General features: G+C 44.0%; 1 protein-coding gene across 14 annotated transcripts in view; it reads right to left on the bottom strand.

The window, feature by feature from the left end:
- tnika (TRAF2 and NCK interacting kinase a) overlaps positions 1-26,152 on the bottom strand; it is a 79,223-nt gene that overhangs the window by 9,914 nt on the left and 43,157 nt on the right. For 2 of the 14 annotated variants that reach the window (XM_086156386.1, XM_086156394.1), the window contains exons 11-32: positions 24,352-24,418; positions 24,070-24,268; positions 19,673-19,789; positions 17,637-17,723; positions 15,921-16,199; positions 15,013-15,558; positions 11,570-11,734; positions 10,501-10,773; positions 9,558-9,664; positions 8,852-8,967; positions 7,244-7,341; positions 7,058-7,081; positions 6,073-6,141; positions 4,561-4,667; positions 4,235-4,337; positions 3,140-3,286; positions 2,022-2,121; positions 1,750-1,920; positions 1,520-1,663; positions 1,039-1,173; positions 325-425; positions 45-194 (exon numbers count right to left, since the gene is read on the bottom strand). In XM_086156386.1, the coding sequence (XP_086012512.1) occupies positions 45-194; positions 325-425; positions 1,039-1,173; positions 1,520-1,663; positions 1,750-1,920; positions 2,022-2,121; positions 3,140-3,286; positions 4,235-4,337; positions 4,561-4,667; positions 6,073-6,141; positions 7,058-7,081; positions 7,244-7,341; positions 8,852-8,967; positions 9,558-9,664; positions 10,501-10,773; positions 11,570-11,734; positions 15,013-15,558; positions 15,921-16,199; positions 17,637-17,723; positions 19,673-19,789; positions 24,070-24,268; positions 24,352-24,418 (3,305 nt within the window). The remainder of the gene's footprint in view (positions 1-44; positions 195-324; positions 426-1,038; positions 1,174-1,519; positions 1,664-1,749; positions 1,921-2,021; positions 2,122-3,139; positions 3,287-4,234; positions 4,338-4,560; positions 4,668-6,072; positions 6,142-7,057; positions 7,082-7,243; positions 7,342-8,851; positions 8,968-9,557; positions 9,665-10,500; positions 10,774-11,569; positions 11,735-15,012; positions 15,559-15,920; positions 16,200-17,636; positions 17,724-19,672; positions 19,790-24,069; positions 24,269-24,351; positions 24,419-26,152) is intronic. The other 12 variants (XM_086156404.1, XM_086156413.1, XM_086156431.1 and 9 more) reach the window with 8 other exon arrangements.

Raw genomic sequence — 26,152 nt, 5'->3', positions numbered from 1 at the left:
CAAAACCATATATGGATGATCAGACCAGGACTGTGTCAACTTACATGTGAGGGGATGTAGATGTCATAAGGGTTGCCAGAGTCAACATCAATGACATGGAAGCCCACGCTGGAGCCGTAGATGACCTTTAACCTTTGACCTTCCTCGACAGTGAGGTCAACGAGCTGGGGGCGGTGCTGTAACTCGGAAAACGACTGAAAGACAAACGGCACGGAGGAGATTTGAATCGTGAACCGTTTTGGTTCGCGCTGAAAATTCCCTCTGGATATAAACCATATATTTCACACGTGAGTCTGACACATGCGCACGTTTGGCGTGCTGTACCTTAAAAGCCATGAACTTGTGATACGGTTTGGGAGCCCAGGCGTAGATTTCCACGGAGTTCTTCAAAGCGATCACTAGGAACTTAATCCTCTCATATTTAACTGGAAACACCACAAAGAGACGCACACATGTAAACACACACTGAAAAAAAGCCTCAGGGTATGAACTGTCATAATAGCTTTTGGAGAAAAAAAAAAAAAAAAAGACAAATTATGGTTTATTACATATGACATCTGGTTAGGGATCTGAGGAAGTACTATGTTGTTATAATCTCCCAAATAACTGCATTTTCGACATTTAATTGCCACATCCAACACAAATAGCTCAGTCAAAATGAGGACTCTCATTCCTCCCACTCTTCCTACACCGTCTGCGCCCACATCCATTCATCAGTGCACGACTAGAAGCTCATATCTTCCCTGGGCGCTTATTTTGCACGTTCCTGGGGGGCTCGATCGGCTGCAGCGGTCTCACAAGTCACGCACCATTGTTGTTGTTGTTTTTTTTTTAAACCTATTATTGTATCATGTCATTAGAACCACGTAAGTGTCAGCACTTCTTGTATTATGAGTAAAAGATCATCGTTCCACCCGAACTGTTCGAGACAGAAGGCCGCTCACATTGAAAACGCGGTGTGTCCGGACCTGCTCTGGACCTGATTTGGCGCCATATAAATAATTCTCATAAAATAATACTCAAACACATCCCACTTACCGACTTTATAATGCACGCAGCCCTCCAAGTCTCCGACTGTAATCCAACCCTGTTTCTTCTCTACTTCCGGGTCGTTGTGCAGTATTCTGTTCCTGAGCCAGGACAAATAGTAGACGCGCAACTTGTTCTTTTTTCCTAAAAAAGAAAAAAAGAAGGCGGGAAGAGGGAATGAGCGTGATCATGATTCATAATTGGGCCAGTACTTTGAGGCACTGCCAATAGTTGCTTCTAAAAAAAAAAATAATAATCGCTAACATCTCTTACAATAATATCGGTGATAGGCCAATATCATCTTATAAAACAATGATGAATTGGGCTGATGTCTTGTTCGTTTTGCCATCATTTTTACGACTACATTATCCCTCGATGGGAAATTACCCGTATCATCATCGTCACAGAAGACCCCTGACATATTGCGCCGCATACGTCAACGTGCATTTGTGCATTTTGTGTATTATATGGATGAGAGTGTTGGACCAACCGGATATGGTGACTAGCACATTTAACCCCTCCAGCACATCCATCTGGAGAAACCGGCGCCTGGTTATCAAATTATACACTTTTCCCTGTCCGCTTCGGTCGAGCAGCATGAGGCCGTTCTCCGTCCCCACCAGCAGATTCACACCTGGACACGCATAGACAAGGAGGACGATTGTATTAGAAGGACGGATGAGGCTATCGAAGGTTGGGAACAATCCCTGAGACGTTTACCCCAGAGAGCGGCACAGAGAATCTCAGAGTTGAAACGTTTCTTGTATTTGCGGATCTCCGGCGTGTCGCTGTGGGGCCTGATGTTCGTGGGGTTGACGTTGACCACAGAGATTTTCCTGGCTTCGTTTAGCCTGGCCTGCTCCTGCCGCAGCAGTTCATTGGCAAACATGGCTGAGGCGCCGCATGGAGAAAAGAAACGTACGTAAGACCGTTAGTGAGGGCGAAGCGAGTCGGGGCGGTTGGCATTTCTGCATCCGATATGATTTCCTTACCGGCGGCTGAGTTCTCGTCGTCGTTGTCGCTCGGGGAGGTTTGATAGACGCGCGGGTCGACGAATGGAGTGAAGGATGCTTTGGATCCGGCCAAACCAAACTATCGGACAGCGAGACACAATTTAAATCCCATCTCACGCTTAAATTCACATTTACTCCATCACCATTACAACTCCTTGGCTAGGGATTGACAGCACTGTAATTTCCAGACTATAAGCCGCTACTTTTTCTCCAACACTACAGCTGAAACAACGATGCGGCTGATTTATGGATTATTCTGGGCTAACGAGCTTCACGCCGCCAAAACATTTAGCCTCGTCACATCGGGCCGATGAGATTACCATGAAATTCCCCCGGCCGTTCAATTGCGACATCGAAGAAGACAACTTTAGCGGTTTTAGTTCGCGGCAGGAAGACAAAGATAGCGATCAGCTGGAGTAGAATGGGGATCGAAAACAGATGGATGGACGGACTTTTCATGGGTTATATAGAATTAATCTTTTTCATCAGCCGTGTTACAGGCAGTGTTCGGAAAAAAAAAAAAAAAAAAAAATTCCAGTACATATTTGTGGATGCATGTACTTAATTAAGAGTTCAAAAAATGCTTCTGTGTAACATCTTTCTTTGTACCGTAATTTCCGGACGATAAGCCGCGACTTTTTTCACGTAAACAACGCTCCGGCTAATATATCGACTTTTTGGGGGGAGGGCTAACGAGCTTTACGCCGCTAAAACATTTCTCCTCGCCTCATCGGACCGATGAAATGACCAGGAAATTCTTAGCCCGTTCAACTCCGACACCGAAGACGACGACTTTGACGGTTTTAGTGCGCTGGAGGAAGCCCAAGATAGCGATCGGCTAGCCGGTGCGGCTTATATTGAAGTGCGCTCAATAGTCCGGAAATTACGCTATATATCTCATGCTACAACATGGACAGCTGCGGCTTATAGACAAGTGCAGCCCCTATATGTACACATATATTATTGCATTTATTTTCATATTATATCTATATTCAGGCGAGCTCAATATTCTGGAAATTACGGTAATTCATCATGTCCCTTCTGACGTTATTTTATGATTCACTGGCTTGGGTCAAAGGTGTGTCGGAGTATCTAACCTCAGCCATTTCACCCAGTTCCTGCAGGGCCGTGGGCGTGGCCGAGGGGGAGTTGCTCTGCTGCACCAGGTCCGGCAAGTTACCGTGGTGACTGTGATTCCCGAATCCATTGCTCTCTGCGTGACCGCCTCTCCTCCTCTCCTCTGCCTGGCGGGGCGTTGTGGGAAGGCGAGCGTGGAAACACAAGGGAAGAGAAGATGTGACGTCGAAAATGGCCGAGGAGAACCGGAATACGGATGTGATGGAGAAGCAAAATACTTTAGTCGCCCTGTACCTATTCAAGATTCGCCCAAGGTGCTTCATTTGAAAAAAAAGTCCAATCCATAGCTTTGCAGAAAGCTGACCACATATCCGCCTGCCAACTCATCCACTGCACACCTGATTTAGTACTTTCACTCCTTGTTGTGTGCATTAGTTCCTCTTAGAGCCTAATCCCTTTATGGAACTGTCGGCATTCCTTTTTTCATTGGAGCGTGCAGAGAACTAGCATTAACCGGGGACCTCTAATTTATAATAACTGCTGAGGTTGTAAAAAGTCCCCCCCCCCCCCCCCCCCCCCCCGGATAGTTCACGGTGTACAAGCTCAACGGGAATTTATGCTTTAGGAAGATGATTTAAAAACGAGCGTCGATTCTCACCAAAGGTTCGGTAACTCCGGAGCTCAAGTACCATTGAAAGAAGTTTCAGGACCACATTCTCCATGGTCCAAACCAAAGTTATGACCTAAACTAAACTGGTCTTGCGTGTATACCCAGAAAAATGAGTAGCCGCTCGGCCAAAACCTGACCGAGGCGTCGTAACCGAAGTATCTTTGTTGCGCAGAAATGCTAAGTAGCGCATATCGACAGGTATGATAACTCACCAGCGCAGTGGTGGGACTACGGTCTCAAATCTGCTCCCTCCAGGTCTTCAACACACTTATATAGTCAACCCCTGGCCTCGACTGAGCAGGTTTTATTAGTTCATAACTTTATAAAGTGCGTAACATCCTTTTTTTAATAGTATAATAAAAAATAGGAATAGTATTTTTACACTCAGTTCACATTCTTATACCTCCGCAGCGATACGACTTGTGTGTGCATTAACATTCATCACCTCTCTCATCACCAGAGTTCCGTCCTTGGAGCTATTGTAGGCATCTCCCAGAGAGTCATCTGTCAGCCCTCCGTACGACTCATTGCTGCTCTGCACTGCTGGCCTGTGGCACACAAACACACACACACACACACACACACACACATACATACATACATAACAAATCCTCACAAACAAATTATTCACAAAGCAATTCGGCCCAACTAGGCTGAGGCGCTGCTGGCAGGATGCATATTTCACGGACGTGCGTATCCCAAAACGCAAATAAAAACAGACAAGATCGGCCGTCCCAAAAAAAAAAAGAAAAAGCAAAAATGATAACTCACATGATGCGGGGGATGTCACTAACGGCGACGGTGCCATCGTGCCCCACCGTCTCCCCGTCTTCGTCGCTGCTCTCCGATTCTTCGCTGGAGGACGAGTAGTCGGTCACCTTCGTCAGAAAGCGACAAGCATAAAATCAGCTGCGATTATGCGAGGATTTAGAAACAAACAACAAATGGAGCATTGTTGCCGTTTCATAGTCATACTGAGGAACAGAATTAAAATTAAAAAAAAAAAAAAAAGATGAATAAAAGTAAAACAAATAAAACGCAGTGTAAGTAAAATCACATTGCACATTTTTTACCCCTAAATTCACAAAATACAGCACGAGCTTGAACACTTTTCATACAGTTCAGTGCAATAAACCCTTTTTTTAATCACTTTTCCACTTCAGTTTTTATTTTCTACATATTTATCTATTTATTATTCTAGATGTTATTTATATTTTTGTCTTATATCATATATCTGTAACCCAGAGATGCTGCTATTGTTGTATTATTGGGCCGTGTCCTGCTTTTTAAGGTTGTTTTTTGATTCCACTGAAGCTGAGAGCCGCTATCTCTAAATTTCGTTGCACACTGCGTAACGACAATAAAAGTCTGGAATCCTTGAACGGAAGTGAGATATTCAGTCTGCGATGAAAAAGAGAAGTGCAACTTGCCATATCTAACATCTACGTCACGTCTCCATCGGTATTAGCGTAAGTTCAAAAAAAGGTCAAGACAACCAAAACGCTGGGGGGCGCTGGTCAGAATAATTGCATTTGCTCTCAAATTCGAGAGATTTTGTTCTTAGCCTATGGCTCGAGATTAATCTGGAGGCTTTTTGATACATGCTGTATTTGGGATCTGACCCCTCGCAGACATTAGGCAGGAATCTGGGGGATTAATGAGCCACACCAGCTGCTCAGTTTTAAACCAGGATTTCCCCTCCCTGCCGCCGTACAGCCGAGGAATGCTTTAAACGGCCGATATCTGCTTAAAACTTCCGCCGAGGACTTTGCCGAAATTTTGAAAAACCCCTCTGCGGACCTGATGTGCGACATCCCGATCACTCCCTTTCAGCAATTTTGATAAAAGGAGTAAATGTCTCACTGCCGAGGAAGAGGGAAAAAAAACAAGAAAGGTGGGAAAGGATGCCGGAGTCAGCTTCTTTTGGGATTGTTTATTCACAGAAATCTTGGCAGACGTGAAATAATCCCCTTTTAGTTAGTTTATTCAGAGTCATTTTCATTGAACAAGTATGTTCACCGCACAAGGGTTTTAGTTCTGCTTGACCGTTACATCTTGTAATATGATCTTGTAATCATCTACAAGAGGAATATAATTGGCGAGATAGTGCACAGATGAGGCAAATGAGACAAATAAAACCATACATAGTAAACAAAGTGATGATCGGGTGAAGGTGCGCATATATTCCACCGTATTTCTCTTTCAACGTAAAATTACTTTTAATACATTTGATGTTTCATCGACACACTGGTACCTGTGGGCGATCATCAAACCAAAACCTACTTTGACTGGAGGCCTGCTTCCCTCCTCTACCCTCAGCTCTCGGAGTTCCTTCGCCAGCGCGCTGAGGTCCTGGAAGAGGAAAAAAAAAAAAAAAAGACAAAACAGGAAAAAGAGGAGGCAAAGTCATTAAGTTCGTCTGCATTTCCCCCCCACTGTTGCTTGAGAAGTTTGAAAACGTTGTTACGAATAAGGACAACCGGAGCAGAAAGAGGGACAAACCATTGGCATCATAGCAAGGGGACAACTGGTTTGTTGCCACGCATACATCCGGGGCAGCAGACGTAGGTTTCACAGAACAAAAGTGCTTATCTGGGATCCCCGAAACCACCCGCCCGCCTCTCCCGGTTTTGAAGAGCAGCTTCGCTGATCACACATCCGGAGCGATCACAGATCAGCACTTTTTATGCACTCCAGAGCAAATATTACTTTGGAACTGAAGGTCATGTGTATAAAGAAGAAGGGCAATTGGGCTTGATGGACAGCCGGAGTTCACCATCAATCGGTAAACCCTCTTCTCTCATGCCGACGTCCCTCCCCGGTTCCTCCGAACCCCCCTTTCTCCATCCCGCCCGCCCGAGGGATCAGACCAAATCATGCAGACAGGTGGGAAGACTGTCATACACGGTGGGCTTACCAGCTCCTCCTGACCAGTAACCGTGACAACAACAACAACAACAACAAAAAAAAAAAAAAACAGAAGATATTCAGAAAAAAATCTGGTGTTTGGCAGTACAGGTCACACATACCCTCCCGCCCATCACACGCATGCATATCTACACACACACACCTTTGAATCCACACACACACACACTCTCAGGTAGTTGTGTAGATGCACTCGTGCACTGCCACGGCCATATTTTAAAGTTAAAATGAAAAGTGGCCATCTTGTGAGACCCACTAGCTCCACCATGCCGGGGGGGGGGGTTCTGAAAACTGAGGCAAAGGGATTCTAAGATAAAGGAAAACGGGCTCAAGTGTCACTAACCTCATCTATGGCTTTCTTATAGCTCTGAAGAATGGAAGGAGAAAGACAGAAAGAGATGAATAGCAGAGAAAAGGAGCACAGGGCTCATAGAGGCTCTTTCGGGACAGACTGTGTGTGTGTGTGTGTGTGTGTGTGGGCGCGCGCGTGCACGTATGTGTCCGCATCTGTGTGTGCGGTGTGACTCACTGCAGGTCTGCTGGGTCTGGCTGATTCACGGCCCTCCTCCTGTTTGGGTTTTGATTCCTGATTGGCTGCGGGTGGAGATCCTTCCTGTTTGATTTGACCTATCAGAAGAAGAAGCAGTGAAATATTTGACCTACATACATGGGAAAAAAAAAACAAAAAAAAAACGAAACATGGTAACACGCTAATAAAAAAATCATCAACTCAAATGACTTATTCACGGTTTTACGTCTGCACACTTCACATCTACTTTGCCGCTTTTTAAATACTTAATGTGTTATTTTGGATGAAATGGAAATTATCATTCTTCTCTAACAGCAGAAGTATAAATGTCACCAAGCCATAAAGAATCGTAAACAGTTGCATTACATAATGTTGTTGCACATACATTGTAAGTATTGTATGATGTTGTCTTTTTTGGGGCAAAAACGTCTACTTTGCAGCCAATTTGAGTGCAAGACATTTGTGTTTACACTCGCGGGGTGTGTGCGCCAGAGGGTTGGCTGTCAAATGCTGGAACTCCTAAAAGCAATTACAGTGACCGTGACAATTTTACAACCAAAATGATTCTCTTAACGTGAGAGAAATCATATATTAACCTATATAACGTTCACGTTTTCCCCATGAACATCTTTTATTGACTAATTCAAAAAATGCGCTTATTCAGAGGTAATATATCTTGAATTTGATTCAAATCAATATTTAGATTTCAATAGAATCAATAATTTGAAGAAAAAGCTGAATTACATATGAATAATTATAATAAAACATAAATAAAATAATCATATATATAATATATATTATATATTATATATATAATATAATTTTATATATAATAATAATAATAATAATAATAATAATAATAATATAATTAATAATTTTCTATTCCTATGAATAATGCTACGTAGATGGTCTATCACACCTATATCAGAATCAGAAAAAAACTTAACTTGTCAACTGGGGGGCACAAGGGGTAGCAGCATCAAATTAGGAACATTTCAATAAATAGATGGGTGAATATATATGTATAATATAGGTATAATGGTATACAATGGTGTCAGGTATATGGATCTGTTTTCATTTCTGCCGATGTCGTGTTGTATTTTCCCCGGGCTCGACTGAGCGATTGCTACCGATCGACCTTTTAAAAAATATGCCCGTGAAATAGTAATTACACTCCCGCAAGATGAAGGCGAAGCTGTCCGTCCATCCGAACCCTCGACCCCGTTCTCTCTCACTGAGCCACATGCTTCTCAAGGAGAAGCCCTGGCATATCTCATATATCCCTCTGGCCTTTTGTTTGACACATCCTTCGACACTCCTCTCTATCTCCCTCATTCATTTCCCCCTCTTCTACCTCTCCGGAGGCTGCGAGTAACGGGGCAAATCAGACGGGTTGATCGGAGCAGAACTGCGATTGACGTGTCCTACTGATAGGCTCTGAAACTTGCCGAAGCACTTTAAGCCCGACGGCGCTTTCTCCTCGCGTGCGCGTGGATACGGGAACACGCGTGACCAATCTGCGTGTATTTGTTACTGGCAGAATAGCTGTGTGTAAGTTTGCAAAGGGAAATTAATGTTGTTTTCGGAGTGTGCGGGTGAGCGTCTGACCTCTCCGCTCGGCCGAGCCTCCCTGAGACGAAGGGGAGGAGGAGGACGATGAGTTGGAGGAGGTTCTCTGCAGCATGGCGTCCAGAGAGAGCTCCGAGCGTCTCAGGTCCGGGTTACTAGAACATATAATTCATTTCCCTTTCTCATCATGTAAGTTTCAGTTTCCGATATGCCATTTAAAATCTGCAGTATGAATTTTCGCAACTGAAAAGTGAGCACTATTCCCAGGTTGAAACTCTGCCCTTCCACAAATACGACTAGAAATGTATACGAGAATTACGCTTCATTTCTCGACCAAATGTTAAATTAGAGGAGTAACAATTGGCTGGAAATGACGTTTGTCTGTTCGCAGTATGTGCTCATGGTTAGGAAGCGTTTTAATCAAAGTGAAATCCAGCCGTCAACCATTTTGGTTTACTGTTCCGCAGTAACGTGACTAATATGGAAGGCGGCGGAGTAAATAAACTGCAAGGCAGTCACTGTCCGGCAGCAGCTCGACAACGCACAATTTTAGATTTCTGAAACGCTGAAATAGTCACTATAAATTTGAACAGTCAGAAGCTCCGCCGCGATTTAATCCGTTTTAATCGTAGGATGATCGGTGACGGAACACATTGAACATATCTCATACAAACGGACAAGGCAGCTCAAACTCACAGGCGTTGGTGTTTTACAGCTGGATTCAAGAGAATAACAAGAACCTTACCTTGCCCGTATGAGCTGAGAGCCTGCGCGAGGGCCCGAACCCATTCCCCCATTAGGTGAGTTCTTCCTGACCAAGGCTGGGGAGATGGAAGTGGTTCTTTGAGGTACCTAAGCGCACACACACACACAAATACACACACACACACACACACGCACACACACACACAAAAGCAGAAAAATTGACAATTTCCAGTTTGTCTCCCTCTTGATGCGTCTCCCTGTGGCTTTTGAAAATAATTAACCGGTGTTTAATTAAAAAGTATTTTATTTTATTTTTTTCTTTTTTATATGTAATTTTAAATTTGAAGAGGGCAATCTTGTAACATCTAAATAAAACGTGTTCAAATATTTTTGTCGCTCTTTCTGCATGCGACAGAGACAGGACGGCATTTTGAGTATTTTGCTTAAAAGTAAATTCAACCCCACATCTTTTTTTTTTCCAGAGTTTAAACTGTTTTGTTGCATGCAGAAATGTAATTTAGTTTTCTCTGCAGTTGTTCACGGATTTAAAATAAAAATTAAAAACTCAAATATAGCATGAAGGCAAAAAAAAAAAAAAAAATTGCCGCGTTAAATCATTTTAAATTTTAAAAGGGTTGTGTGCCTCCCGCTGTTTTCTGGGAAACAGGTCCAAATGGCTCTGAGTGTTAAAGGTCGCCCATCCCCATCTTAGATTAACACCTTGGTGATCATATTAAACATTAAAAACGTCCAAAAGAAACATGGCGCCATTGAATCATCGATATCAAGGTAGTCAGTGACATCTGAGTATGTCTGCAGAGCACAGAGCCACGTACTATGTAATCGCCCCGTGGAATTAGTTTTGCAAAACGCTCGTACTGTTTTTATGTTCCTGTCTATCGTCATGACGAAAAAAAGCTGGGGTGCTTGACTATATAATTTGTTAGAAGTCATGAAATAAATTATGACATCATGTATGTCACCTTGGGTGGCATGTCTTCCTCTCTCAGCCAGGCAGTTCTGTCCCGATCCTTGTCCCTGTCTCGTTCGCGATCCCGTTCCCGTTCCTCGCGGCCAATTATACGAACCGGGGGCGTCGGGGTGTCAGAGGTGGGATCCGAGTTTTGGCGGGGCATCTCGTGCCTCGGTGAGCTGAGGCCGACGCCCTCACTCAGAGCTGAACCCGACTGATCCTGCAGTGACTGAGAGCCGGACATAGAGCTGGAGTGGGTTTTCACCGGGACAAGATGAGCCATCTGTGGACGGGGCGGAGGAAAAGATGACAATTAACAAGGAATAGGTTGCGGTTTGTGGGTACCAAGATATTATTAATGGTTGGAAAGAGGCAGAAATGAAGTATTAGCAGTAGAAGACAGTGAGGTTAGACCAAAAGAAGAGAGAAGGTGACAGCAGAGATGGTGAAAGAAAGGGAGGACCTGCTAAAAATGCTGCTTATTATTAAGAATGATAAGCACAAATGCGCCTTCAGTTTGTAGCATTCCTGGGAAATCAAAGCAAAATAACGTTGCTTTACCGAAAAGTGTCGGGCTCTGGTAAAGCGTAAGGCACTGGTAGCGCGTAAGGCACTGGTGCATTCAAATCAGGTGAGGGCAGAGCCAATGTTGGGTGAATTCTCCAAATATTCGGGGTTTAACAGGGTTTCTGCTGTGACATCCTTCATGTTTGTTCTTGATTACGTAAGAATTCTAGGCTACTGAACCAAAAAACAACAACCGAGCGCCAGCGGGAGAACAGGGTTTAATTCAAAAGGAAATAATTTGCATCATTCTGCCGGGAAGCAGACAGACAGCTGGGTTAACGTTAACCTTGAATATCATTCTTGCACAAAATGAAAAAAGTGGATTAGTCGGAATGTGATTTCGAGTTGATCAAAACGGAGCGAAAAGATAAAAGAGGTTGAAGAAACAAAAGGTTTTAAAAAAAAATCCAGATGGTTAGAGAAACATAAAAAAAAAAAAAAACACTTTTTTTTTTTTTTTTTTATCTCGCATGCGCACGGGTATGCGCACACCCCGACACACGCGCACACACCTGCGGTTCGATGGAACGGTGGATGGGTGGGGTTCGGGCAGGCTGCATGCCCCCGCTGCTGAAGGACTCTGAGCGGGGAGGGAGGGAGGGGTCGGAGATGCGGTTGGACACTTTGTGCTGCAGCGCCGGAGAGCTTTGCCTGTTCAGCTTAGATCGTTCCTCCACCTGTGACACGTCACAGACTACTGTCACTGAAAAAGCCCGGCAGGCGACACAATGCATCACCAGCTCGGATTCGCTTGCTGCTCCGACGCCACCGAAAAAACCCTCGACATTGTAGCTCTGCACAGCGAAAAAAAACCCTACCGTTGACATATGACCAGAACGTGAGTCAAATCCATCACAGAAATGAATATATCTATATGTGTTACCCCCTATAATGCCTTTTTTTTATTTTGTCATTCACAAATACACAAATGCTGTGAACTGGAGGCCTCACTTTGCACACAATAATCAAAATCCTGACTGACAGCCATGCAAATGCAAAAGAATCAAACGATATTTCACCTGCTTGTCTGACACGCCAGGTAAGTGGTTTATACTATCTTCACATGCATTTCAGGAGTGGGAATACCTGCCGGGTTTGCATGTAGCCAGGAGCTGCGACTTGTTATTTTAGCAAACTTCAAACCGATATAATGGAATTGAGGACGGGCATGGGCGTACACCGGTATACGGTGACCGTCTACGTGGGAGAGTGTGCGAGCATCATTGGCGATGCATGCTGCGTAAGGCGGCGAGCTCCTCTGGCCAGTATAATCAGATTATCCGATTATCCGGTGTGCAGTGAGTGAAGCCTCCCAGCTGTCCAAATCACACTTTTCCTTTCTAAACAATCCACTCAATGTTAAGTGGAGGTTTGAGTCATGGCTCAGCAGAGCACAGTGTCAAAAGCTTGCAGGTAAACATCTGGGTGCAATGAGTACCGACCCCTTGAAAGGCTTTTCTGTAAAATCACATGAAGTAATAAGCTAGTTGTATTATTGATCTGTGTTTTGACTCGCGTGGGAGTCGTCTACGATGACGCTACTGATCAGGTCAGCTACAACCGCTACGGAAGCAGAAAAAGAGAAAACGGCTGCATCGTTAGTTGTTAATTCGGGATCGAGGAAGCTACCGACGGATGGAAACAGACGGCGAGGAACGCTGAAGAACCAAAGGGAGGGAAACACAGATCGAAGAGAGTTCCCGCTGCGATCAACATCAGGACAGTAGATGTTGTTTCTGTGGAGGCTAGAAGAGGTTAGCGCAGCTGTCGATCAAATTACAAGAGCCTGTTTTTAATGAATATGTTAAATCCATGAAAAACAAAATCTTGCCAGGGAAGAAAAAAACCTTTGGGTGGCAGCTCTTTATATGTCCGTAATGTATTTATTGTCTTTGCTCCATCCAAAAACTCTTTCCTGCCATGGCACAGATTTTTTTTTTTTTCTTAAGAAAAGCTCTATGCAACCGGTGTTGCATCTACACTGGCAAAGGATGAAGAAAAAGATGAGGAATGAAAACCCCGTCCTCTGCGGATTCGGGGTTCCGTGAGGGATCCCGCCACCATTCGGCCAGCACCCATCACCAATTTGGTACGAGTTTGACTGGTTAACTGACCTAAAGTGAAGTTGGGATGCATAGGTTTCCCCGGTGACGTCTTCATGAATATATCTAGGAAGGGGGGCTTGCTTTTGTGAATTTGGGCCACTGGATGGTACGAGCGACAAAGATGCTGGAAAGACGGACCGCTGTCGTCGGGTTGGAACTGAGCTACTCTCGGATCCGGGTGAAACTTCACCTTAGTACGAGTGGGGGATATTTTCGATAAAACTGAAATCCGTTCAGGAGTTGCAATGATTAAGAAAATGTGATGTGTAACGTGAAATATATGTTTGTACTTCTATATTTATGAGGAATAATTGAAATGTTTGATCGCTGTATGGATACGTGCACATGCTTTCAAAATCAAGCCCAGTTGCTATGAGAAGATGATTTTGACAAGAATTAACCACGATCTGGATGACTGACAACCTCCACTTCAAATCAAATCTAAATCAAGAGGTGGAATCCATTCATAAGTAAGTGGGCAAATTTGAACTACGGTTGTGTTGATAGCCTTGATCACATTTGTCTTTAGGTTCGCTGTCATATATAATTATCAGCTTTTTTTTTTTTTTCATTCTTATCGAACCATGGAATTTAACCAGACAGGAAAGATTAAGAAGATTCTTAATTACAACTTTGGCTCGGCAAAAGGCAGGGCCTCTTGTGGGAGCGGGAGAAATGGCTATTGAAGAAAAAAATGGCAACACAAACAAGATTATATAAAGTAACCTTATTAACAAGACATTACAAAGACACAGCCAAAGTACAAACACGAAGGACACACAGGGTGGGCTAGCAGTCCGAGCCACAGCGCCATTCGACTGATCTTATAATATCACGGCCAGTTGGAGGACTCCCTCACTTCCTGCCAGATTTTAGCATCACTTGCAGACTCACCACTTCTCTGGAAGCAGCGGGTTAGACCTCCCAACAATCAGACTAAAAGAACAATTGGCATTGTACTGAAACCCAATCCGTCACAAGAGCATCAAAAATATTTTTCCTCTTATTTTTCGTATGAGAGTTTACATCTACCATCGAGGTTGTTCAAACCTGAGCCGCCTCGGATCAATGTTTGGGATTCGCTTGGCACCGATAACCATGACGATATTAGATAATGTCGAGGTTAAGAGCTGGGAGAGAAATTATTCCAGTCACAAATATAGAAGTTCATGTGTTGTGTGGGCGGGTGTTTGTGAGTGTATATAAACCTAGTGCATCTGTTAGTGATCAAAAAGGGTATCGGGGAAGCCTCGTGTAGGAGAGAGTCGGAAGATAGCGTCTGAAGTAGGAGACTGTTTGCAGGCCACGTGGTCCATATGGTCATTGGGAGTGGTCCCAAGGGAAAGGGAATCGGGGGGACGATGAAGATGGTGTTTGGAGATTTGGGAATGAGAAAGGCCCATCCAAGAAGTTGGAGAGTTGGATCCCGAACGCTCGGAGGCTCGACTACATTTTAGATAGCTCGCGTTTAAGCAAAGCGAAAGTACAGCTCCTGGGGCAGAGCGACTAAGCATGTCGCACAAACTCCCAGTACTTTTGCACAAATTGTAGGGAGGGAAAGGTTGGGGCTTGTTGTCGGGAATTTCAAGAATATTGCTAGTGTCGGAACCAAATGCGTAGGAGCTCCTTTTTCTTGGTAGGGCGGACCAAAAAGCATTTTGAGGGAGGGAAAGAGAGAGGGGACCGATGGGGTCACGCAAATCGACCTCATCGTATGAAGGTACCGTCAGCAATAAATTGCCGTTGGCTGGCCTCATTTTTTCTTGCCATCCTCTCTGGTATTTTGGTTCTACTTCTACATCTATTCTACATTTGGGTGAGTGCGATCTGGCACGGGGAGTACCACTAACCAGTTTGACTGGTCCAGCCTGCAGCTTCTGGACCTGTCCTTGGGACACCGGATGAGATACTGGGGCTTTACCGGTTGGTTCTGAAGACCCCAAACCCTGCATGCCAGCCTGATTGGGTGCAGAGAGCGGTCTGCCTCTAGGTTTCTCTTTTTGATTACTGGGCCCGAGAGGATACGCGTTCTGCGCTGTATTCGGCTGGCCCGCTGGAATTTGACCGGGATGTTCTTTCTGGGTCTTGCTGGGTCCTTTACCTGCAGCTTGATTTTGCTCCTGATAGGGTCCTGAGCTGTGCCCTCTCTGACTAAGTTTCTTGGCCCTAAACTCTCTGACCTGCTGACTTATCTCCTGCTTGAGCCCGGGATCTAGGGGCTCCATGGGATCTAGTGAAATGCGGATAATGGGGAGCTGGGCACCGTGGGATGGGGTTCGTCTAGGGGCTTGTGCTCTGGGTTGGCCATGGGAGGCGGAGACTGGTTGGTTGAAAGACTGGTGATATCGTAGGTGGGAGCTGGGTGGGTTACCGTGAACATGCTGCTGCTTGGGTACCTAGAAGTCAGAGTCAGAGGAGGGTAAGCCACAGAAAAATGGACACACAAGCAACACATTCAGATGTCAAATCTCATGAGTGCAATCCTCCATTTTGTCTTCATTGGAGCGCTACTTCAAGATCTGTTGAGAAAAATATGGCTAGATCGTAAGAGGGCCACAGGGTGTGTAAATAGTAGGTTAGGTTTGACCTCCAGGATGTGATTTGTTTAGCAACTGAGGAATTGCAAAGAGGATAACATATCCAGCACTGCAGCCCTTCTCCTCAATTCTGGAAAGATTAGTTCACATTTGGACAAACACTGAAAAATCCACATATGAATCCAAGACCTTGCATGACTATTTGGGGAGCCACAACTAACCTCTTTAGCCCAAGCGGGTTTGTCATTGGGATTGATGACATCTTTGTAGTGGTAAAGCGGTTTCTTCTCCGCTTGCCTTCCATCCTGTTGCTGCTGCAGCTGCTGCTGTTGCTGCTGTTGATGTTGCTGTTGCTGCTGTTGATGTTGCTGTTGCTGTTGCTGTTGTTGTTGTTGCTGCTGCTGTTGTTGTAGAGACACTAAGTAGGCCCTCTCCTGCTGGAGCTGCCTCTGTAGGCGCTCCGCCTGTCGTTGCTCCTCGATCTGCTTACGCTTGTACTCCTGAAGTGAGAAAAGAAGAAAAAGAAACAAAATTAGAGAAGATTAAGGCATATAGGGTGGATGGGATGCGGATGAGAAAAGCCGTACCGTCTGCAAAGTTGACATGTTTTTGTGCAATTTTTAACACAATGCAAAAGACATTAACCTAGTCGTGCGTTCACCGCTTCAGGAGGACTGCAAGAACTATTCCCAGTAGAAGCTCGCAATAACTGCGATAATATACTGCTCAAAAAAAAAAGGGAACAACACAACGTAGCTCCAAGTCAATCACACTTCTGTGAAATTAAACTGTCCACTTAGGACGCAACACTGATTCATTTATACTTGTTTGACTTAAAGACATTACATCAAAGTTGGATCAGCCTGTAGTGTGTTTTTCCACTTTAACTTTGAGTGTAACTCCAAATCCAGACCTCCATGGGTTAATACATGGGTTAATACATTTTGATTTCTATTAATCATATTTGTATGATATTGTTGTCAGCACATTCATATTTCATCCATTCAGATCTGAGATGTGTTGTTTTAGTGTTCCCTTTGTTTTTTGAGCAGTGTATACTGGCATAATATCATGTAAAATGTATGATATATTCTTTAAACTAATCTGATTGGCATTTATGTGAAATACCAATTTGACACATGCCGGTCACGGACAATATTCACCTCGTATTCACTCCTCGTGCAAAACACAACCGGTGATAATGGGGAACTTTTTGGGACGTCAATATATACACTTTTTACAGGTCAAAAGTGCAACATCGGCCGTAATGATGAAGAGAGAGGGTATAAGATATGATAATGATGGAGAATTTAACCTATCAATAATGTAAGGAGGGGAAGGAGGGATCAGAGCAAGACAGAATGCAATATGAAGGCAAAGGGAAGCAATTTCTCTGCTCGGAGAGAGCGAGGCCTCTGGATATTTGTTTCCTCTCTTCGCATCTTAAGAGGACGCAAAAAGGGCGCGGATGAAAACAAGACATGCCACGACTCGTGCACGATGAAAGGACAACGTTCACAAATACAAGAAAAAGAGACTGAAGAGTTAAATAGAAAAAAGAAAAAAGAAAAAAAAACCTGCCATGTTTCCTTTAAACCATGTTCTCACTTAGGTGGCCAGAAATGATTTTGGCAGGGAAAAAGTCATTTCTGCCCCCCCGGCCCGAGAAATCTTTTTGAAATCCAGTACAAGGAAGTGCGCCGAGCATGCAAAGCGTGCCTTTGCGAAATCAAACAAGAGCATTAAAGATATGGCATGCAGTGTTTCAGCCTTTCAGTATTGGATTCTGCCCTACATCACAAACAGGTCCTGTGCACAACTGCCTCTGGAGCATGCATGGATAATGGGGGGGTTGTCACACAGCGAAGTGATGGCTGGGCGGGGAGGGGTCGGGATGGGCGGGGGGCAGCGGTAACACGTAGGAGGACCATGGTTACCAGCAGTAATGCCTGTTCCTGTAGTAGCTGCTGCTGGAGAATCTCTAACTGCCTCTGTTCCTCTTCCAGCTGTCTACGGATATACTCCTGAGCGGCAAATAGGCACAAGGAAATAGGGACAAGAATTTCAGAAAATCTCATCATCTGAACACAGACGGAGTGAGACAGACACAGACAGAAATAGAGAAGATTATATCCCGAGATGGCTGTGAATGAGGAGGGATGAGTCAGAAGCCAGATGAAGCAGTCGAGACCGTATTCTTCAACAATTGAAATGTGTTACAAAGGAATAAATTGACAAAGAGACGGGGGGGGGGGGGGGGGTATCATTCCGAAACACACCTTCTAAGCGTGGGAGGAGAGCAACGGAGCAATAAAGAGAGAGCAGGACACACAAAAATACACACAGCAGATAAGCGGTAACTTCAATGAAAGGATCACAGGGAAACTGAGGGGGGAATGCTGGATTACTGCGCAGCTTCTAGCCTTCTTTTGTGTTTATTTATTTCTTACTCTGTGAATCGATTTTGACTATTTTAAAGCCAACCCACGCACATCTTTTCGAGGGAGTTCGAGACAATTGAATTCGGATGGTCAGATTTGAATGCGATTTGTTCCAAATTGCATTAAAAGCCTCATGTTTGATGACCAGAATTAATGGTTTTTGTATGTCACGGTAGATTACCAATGATATTAATTAATATTTTTTCATCTGTTGTGTTGCAGTGATATTTGCTTTGTTACATCCAATGGCGGTGAAGTGCGGCGAGGTTCGTGGCTGGTGAGGCAGGAGAACTGCGTGCCTCACTTAGTGGACCTTTGCAGTTGTTTAATGATCGCTCAGCACAAGAAACTAGTACCACACAGTACAGTTGTTGACAATATAACACTGTACATTGGAAATGTAGTTCATATAGAAAAAGTGTTCAAACCTTTTAAGAGGAACATTCAGGACTGTCTCAGAAAATTAGAATATTGTGATAAAGTTCTTCATCTTCTGTAATGCAATTACAAAAACAGAGTTTCATATATTCTGGACTCATTACAAATCAACTGAAATATTGCAAGCCCTTTTATTATTTTAATATTGCTGATTATGGCTTAAACCTTAAGAAAACTCAGAAATCCTATCTCAAAATATTAGAATATCATGAAAAAGTCATTTTTGTTTTTTAATTGCATAACAGAAGATAAAGAACTTTATCACAATATTCAAATTTTCAGAGACAGTCCTGTACAGCTAGAAAGCAGGCTCACCACACGTCTCTTCTAAGTATTTGAGCGATAAATATGAAAATCCAGCAATTTTGAATATAAAGCAACCTAAAGCTGGTGAAGTTGAAAAAAAAGAAAAATATCCTATAGTGCGATTCACTGATAAATATAACCATTTCATTCCTTTATTCATTTTACATTTTTTTCTTTCCAAGATTGGCAAGTGAGGCACTGCCTCCCCTGCCTCCCCCACTGCATGTCACTGTTCAAAGAATACTATAAATCTAGATGTAACCAGGCTTACTAAGCAGTAATGCTGGTGGTGTCTTCCATCTTTTTAAACATATTTTATTGACATGGCTCAGCAGGTTGAAAAAGAAAATAAATATATCAAAGTTTGTCTCAAATCTTGGGGTTTCGTGTTGGTTCTCTCTTCCACTAGCATGTCTTTTAAATGATATTGAAATGTATCATATTAAACATTATACCGTAGCATTATTGAACAGTTGTAAAATAATACCGCACACTGGCAAATGAATGAGCCTCGAATGTTATGTCACAGTTACACACCGTAATCCACCCTTCACAAATTTAGTGTCTGGAAGAATAAACGTTGAGGAGAAACTGAGCTGCAGGTTAAACATTAGAGCAGTTCCTGTGTCATAAAGATAATCAATGGGTTACAGAGCAAGACCTTTAGCATCATCTGGATCTGGTGGTTTGAATTGTCATTTGACCTGTTTTTTTTTTTTTTCCGTCAGGTTATTTTATCTGTTCAAAGATCTGCGTTTGCACAGAAGCTACAAGTAAGACGTACAAACCTGCTCCCTCTCTGCGTGCCTCCTCTCTTCCTCTCTACGGAGCTGCTCCATTTCCTCATAGCGCCTTCTTTGCTCCCTCTCGTGCTGCTTCCTCAGCTCGCGTTCCCGTTGCTGTTGCTATCGTGACCACAAGGGGGACAACGTTACTGTGCATTCCTCACAAGCTCATAACTCAGCAGAGATTCAACATTAGCTTATAAACATGATTATAGATATGAATAGGAACAGTGCAATAGAACAGCGGCAGTGCAATAACACATTTGAGCGCAGCTTGGTGTGCAACTCCCAAAGTGCGGGTGCAGGGATGAGTGCAATTCCTGACGTAGGGTGGTAACATTGCGCCAGAAGGAGCTATTGCAAGTTGGAGTGATTATGAATGAATGCGAATCCCTAATGTTGCATTTCTTTGTGTAAAACAGCAGAATGGGTGTTTATTAGGTCAGAGATGTTTGGTTTGAACTGGGGTAACCCTTCAAACTGCACCTTCAGCTGCAGTGTGATGCCATTCCGGGAGGGGTGGTACTTTGACAGTCAAAGGATAGCCAGAACCATTTTGTATTGGGGAAACTCTGTCTCTACCTTAAAATATTGTATGCTCGGAATGTTTTACAAGATTTTTTTCAGACTAAGTTGGCTCTGTGATAAATACACTTACGATGATGTCACTTTACCAACTGAAAATGAACCCTTGTATTGTCTTGCGGGTGATCCACTACCATGTTTAGCTGTAGAAAAAACACCTTAACCTATTTTCTTCCAACTTGAAATTTCATGACTTTTCCTAAAGAGACCCCATAATTAGAAAAAGTGATACTTCTTTTTTGTTTATGTTTCCATGTGGGCTGTACACCACTAGGGTGCAAAGATTGTCTTTCGGGTCATTTTTAACCTGTAGGACAAGGGGAGTAAACACCGCACGAGGGTTAAATCAATTCCAGATCTAAAACACAGTGATGGTTGAGTGCTAGCTAAAAGCAAAACAAAGCTGCCTCGATGGCAGTTACATTTGACTTGTGGGATGTCATGGTGATACCGCTAAGTAGTTTTGATGTTGAGTGTGATGTACTTTTTCTATGATTGTCAGTGAAAGGCTCATTGTGATGACCGTGTACATGCATGCTATCATGTTGAATGGCATGGTATTAACATGCATTATGTCTACCGCCAATCCTGCAATCAGGTTTCGGGGGTGGGGGTGAGTGGGAGGGGCTGGAGCCTTTCCCAACTGTCATTGGGCGAAAGGCGGCGGGGTTCAACCTGGACTTGTTACCAGTCCATCACCGGGCCACTTACATGGGGAGAACATGCAAACCCCACACAGAAAGGCCCTATCAGAATCAAGCCAGAGACCGTCTTGCTGCATTAACATATTGACCATTTCAATTTGTTTTTATATTGTTCATATAAAATCACATCTAGTGATGACAGTTGAAAATAATAATTTGCATTCTTTGTAATGAAACTATGTTAAAGCGCACCGTCCCTATTTAAATTCCATCATATCCTTATATCTATCAATGAGTTGGATTTATTTTCCATCCATAATATTTTTGTGCACGGACCACTAGCCTTTTTAAAGATCTGTGCAATCTGAGAGCCCCTCTCGCTTTTAACACACGTCGCATACCGCATTCGTGCTCTCGGCTTCAGTTGGGATAATATTTAATCGTAGAGGAACATTCAAGATGGCAAGCGCAAACGAAGGCACACTTGATTTTCCTTGTAGCTCAGGCCAAGGTAATTCAAAACACACTTGCAGACGCAGACTTCTCCCTGAGCGCAGTGTTACACGCAAGTTTAGTCAAGTCGTGATGCTCAGCTGAGCGCTGGGAACCGCACGCACACCGGTGGGAAACCCATTACACCGCTCAGATTATAGAATGGAGCTTTCCCTCTGTAAACCTGCTCTCTGGAACGAAGCAGGGCACGCCAGGGAAAGGTAGTGTGTGAGTGTGTGTGTGTGTGTGTGTGTGTGTGTGTGTGTGTGTGTGAGAAAGAATGATTCCCTTCCGCATTGTGACGCAGTGTGGAGATCACCAGGCTTTCGTAAAGTGAACTGAAAGAGTCAGAGTTTTAATTAATGCCGTAAAAGAGGTCTTTTAATGGTCTTTGTGCGTGCCGCTTTATGGGAAGTGGCCCCTTGATATATTTGCTCCTCCAAGTTGAAGGTTGGTGGTTCTATCCCTGGCCACTGCAGTATGCATGTATCCACTGTATCCATTACATGTGTAAAACCAACTACCGTATTTTTTCCGCACTATAAGGCGCACCGGGTTATAAGGCGCACCTTCGATGAATGGCCTATTTAAATTTTTTTTGCATTTATAAGGCGCATCGCATTATAAGGCGCATAGAATGTAAGCTACAGTAGTGGCTAGGGTTGCGTTATGAATCCACTAAATGGAGCTGCGCTGAAGGGAATGTAAACAAAACAGTCAGATAAGCCAACTTTATTAATAGAATACAAACCAACATTCTGACAACTCCGTTCACTCCCAAAACAAGTCAGTGCATTCAGAATACAGTACTGTACATACTGGTAGCTCTTACTGGTATTTGCGCCGCCTTTGTTGAAAACAATCTATTTCCAACTCCATTTGTAACAGTTCAAAGCGTTTAATAAAACCAAAGCACCAAGAAGGACCGCCTCTATATTCATTGACGTTAAGTTTGCGTGTTTGTCCTCTAACTGTAGCCATCTCGCTTTGTTTCCTCGGAAACTCTGCTTGGTCGTCTTTACTTGGCGCAGGTCATCTTGTCGCTTCCTCCACTTCCGCACCATTGATTCGTTAATGTTGAATTCTCTCGCTGCTACTCTATTCCCATGTTCTGCTGCGTGACTAATAGCCTTGAGTTTTAACTCTGCGTTGTAAGCGTGTCTCTTGAGAGGAGCCGCTTTGGCGTCTTTATACACACACACACACAAATGGAAATGAAAATGCATGCTTCGCGCAGTCATATATCCCAGCATGCACCGCGCACTACTTCTTCTATGGGAGAAAAAGGAGTCGGCGGCTGCTTCCCGTAGATTGCAAAACCTCTTTTTATTATTAGGCGCACTGTCGGTTTTTGAGAAGATAAAGGCTTTGAGGTGCGCCTTATAGTGCGGAAAATACGGTAGTCACACAAGCAAACCTCCATACTGATGGGATGTTGACCTCCACGACGGTACCTCCTCTCTATGTATGAAAAACCAAGTCCAACTGTGTGTGTCATTTATTCTCCTGAAGATTACTTTGTGCTCTGCATGACTTGTGCCTTTTGGGGCTTCAAATATAACCATCCAAAGATCATTCTGACTATTCTTTGTCATTCGTGTAAATGGGTGAATCATATCTAGTTACAGTGCTTTGAAACCCCAAGGTGTGAAGGTGCTATAAGACAATATCATTCACCGTTTTCTTTTTTTTACCAAAACGTTTACCTTGTTCTGATTTATTTTTCAGGTTACGGTCCAATAATTGCATTTTACCGTAATTTCCGGACTATAAGCAGCTATTTTTTTCCACACGCGTTGAACACTGTGGCTTACACAACGGTGCGGCTAATTTATGCTAACATGCTCCACGCCGCCAAAACATTTAGCCTCATCACAGCGTACCAGTGAAATTACAGTGAAATTCTGAGGTTGTTCAATTCCGACACTGAAAAAGTGTGATTTTAGTGCGCAGGATAAAGACGAAGATAGAGATCAGCTGGAGTAGGACTAAGCAGTGATAGAAAATGGATGGATGAATGAACTTTTCCCTGTGTCATTTATAATTATATCTTTTTGATCAGCCTTGTTACAGGAAAAGAAGGAAAAAAAAGCGTTTCCAGTATGTATTTGTGGATGTTACCGGTATGTATTTACTTAAAAGTTTAAGAAAATATTTATGTGTAAATAACTCATGTTACAAAGTGGATAACTGCGGCCCATACATGGACACATATATTTGTTTTATTCATTTTTAGCCAGTGCGGCTTATATTCAGGTGTACTCAATAGTCCAGAAATGGCCGTACTTAAAAAAAAACACACACGCAAAACGAAGAAAAGCCCTGCATTAAAAGAGAAAAATGAGAAGATGGTAAAAAAAAAAAAAAAAACGTGCACCTTGCACTGTGTAAATATGGAATATCTGATTTAATCGCCCTGTGCCCGGCACGCTTCTGGAGCTCCACCTTGCTTGCTGAAATGCTACCGCGCCGCTAATGAGCGGCTGCTCCCTGCTCACATTCGTCAAGTGTGCAGTGATAAATAGGAATCAAACATTATTGTGCAGGTATGGCAATGCTATTATAATGTATATGAAGTTACTTGAAAAAGAACAGAAATACTCCAAGTCCAGCGGACGGGCAACATTCGAGTGCCGAGTATTGATCGAGACTCCAACTTTAACTTCTTCATGCGCTTACCTCCTCCAGTCGCCGCCTTTGCTCCTTCTGCTCCTCTATCCGCTTCTGTCTTTCGGCCAAGAGAAGGCGCTTGTGCTCCTCGTTCTGCTGCTGCTCCAGCTGTTGCCGCCGCTGTGCTTCCGAACGCTCCTTATTGGCCAACTGGAGGCGCAGGAAGTCCCTTCTCAGAGTGGATTCCCCGGGAATGTTGATGATGGAGCTTGAAGAAAGCGATGGAAGAACGTCACATATGTAGCTTTGGGAGAAAATGTGTTCGCAATATACGTTTGCGGTGACGCTGACCTTGGTTCACCCATGTCTCTCTCTTCATCTTCCTCTTCGCTGCCGCTGTACTCGTACTCCGTCTCATCTGACGAACAGAGCGGAGAGAACGAGGAGAATAAAAGTGGGTTACCAGTCAAAAGCCGAAACTTCACGTTTCAGCGTTTCATTTTGCATCACTAAACCGCTCACGCGCCTGACATTTGCCAATCCCGGCACCTTCAAAATTGCTTTCCAGCGGCCACTTTGAATAGAAACGTTAAAACGTAATTTCGCCCTGTGAAGCGAGGTGGAGAACATTACCCGGGAGCTATTTGAGTCAAACTTCGCTTTAAGAGAAACAATGGCCGGAGAAGGCCGGCTGCTCCTGGCGCTCGTCTGCGCGGACCTGCAACCTCCAATGTGACAAAGTGACAGATGCACAGAGACAACGTCTCTCCGGTGACAGGACATTTCTATACATCACCACGGCATCTGCCCTGTAGGATTTGTGTCCCGGAAGTGGTTACTCTCTCTCTCTCTCTCTCTCCCCGACTTCGTTCGTGAGAGTTTGTGTGCGTGCTGTCATGATAAAGTGGCATGGAAGTCTGTCGCTGTAAAGTTCCAGCTTTGCAGAAGGCAATGAATGTGAATCAAACCTCTTGGAAATTCACCGCTTTATTTCTCCAGATGAGTGCGTGTGTCTCTTCTGAAACCCTAAGTCACTCGCACGCACGTAAAAGGACTTGGGGAACGGCCTTAAACGACAGAAATGGAGGAAGGCGTCGTGCGAACCTGCTTGTTGAGGAGCAGCTGGCGGTTGGCTTGTGCTAAATGTTTTAATATTTGTAGTGGATGTGCGCGATGTTGCGCAGAAACGCTTAGCATCCCATGCTAAGGACGAGGTCACGGCTCGTCGTCTCAATGCTTCCGGCAAAAATACAATTCGGGATTTTACCCTGAGATGGGAAAAGCTCGATGAGTAATACTAGGGGGCAGTTTGGTATTGAAAGAAATGAGCGAATCTGATCCAACCAGGAACAAACCATCATCCTATGATGACGTGGAACGAAAAGAAAAGGCGCGACACAAACACTTGTCCCGACAGATAAAATTCCGCGTTTCCTGCATTTTCAACTGTCATTTTAGCAACGCGTTGACTTGGAATTATTTTTTTACTGCAAAAGAGACTTCCTTGTAAGCAGACTAGTTGAGGCGGTTAAGTCACCTTCTTCTTCTTCTTCTTCTTTCGGGTTTTCCCGTCAGGGGTCGCCACAGCGAGTCAACTTTCTCCATCTAACCCTATTCTCTGTATCTTCCTCTCTCACACCAACTACCTTCATATCCTCTCTCACTACGTCCATAAATCTTCTCTTTGGTCTTCCTCGAGACCTCTTGCCTGGCAGCTCCAATTCCAGCATCCGTCTACCAATATATTCACTATCCCTCCTCTGTACGTGACCGAACCATCTCAGTCTGGCTTCTCTGACCTTCTCTCTAAAACATCTAACATGTGCTGTTCCTCTGATAGACTCATTTCTGATCCTCTCCATCCTGGTCACTCCCAAAGAGAACCTCAACATCTTCATCTCTGCAACCTCTAGTTCTGCCTGCTGTCTTTTGGTCATTGTAACAGTTTCTAGTCCAAACATCATCGCTGGTCTCACCACTGTCTTGTACACCTTTCCTTTTATTCTGGTTGAAAGTCTTCTATCACATAGAACCCCTGACACTTTTCTCCACCCATTCCAACCTGCTTGGACCCGTCTCTTCACCTCTTTTCCATACTCTCCGTTGCTCTGGACTGTTGACCCTAAGTACCTGAAATCCTCCCAGCTTCTTG

Source organism: Fistularia commersonii, chromosome 1 (genome assembly GCF_037954325.1).
Source record: "Fistularia commersonii isolate RoL2024-O1a breed Wild chromosome 1, RoL_Fcom_v1.0, whole genome shotgun sequence".
Taxonomy (NCBI): domain Eukaryota; kingdom Metazoa; phylum Chordata; class Actinopteri; order Syngnathiformes; family Fistulariidae; genus Fistularia; species Fistularia commersonii.
This window is presented reverse-complemented; position numbering and strand designations above follow the sequence as displayed.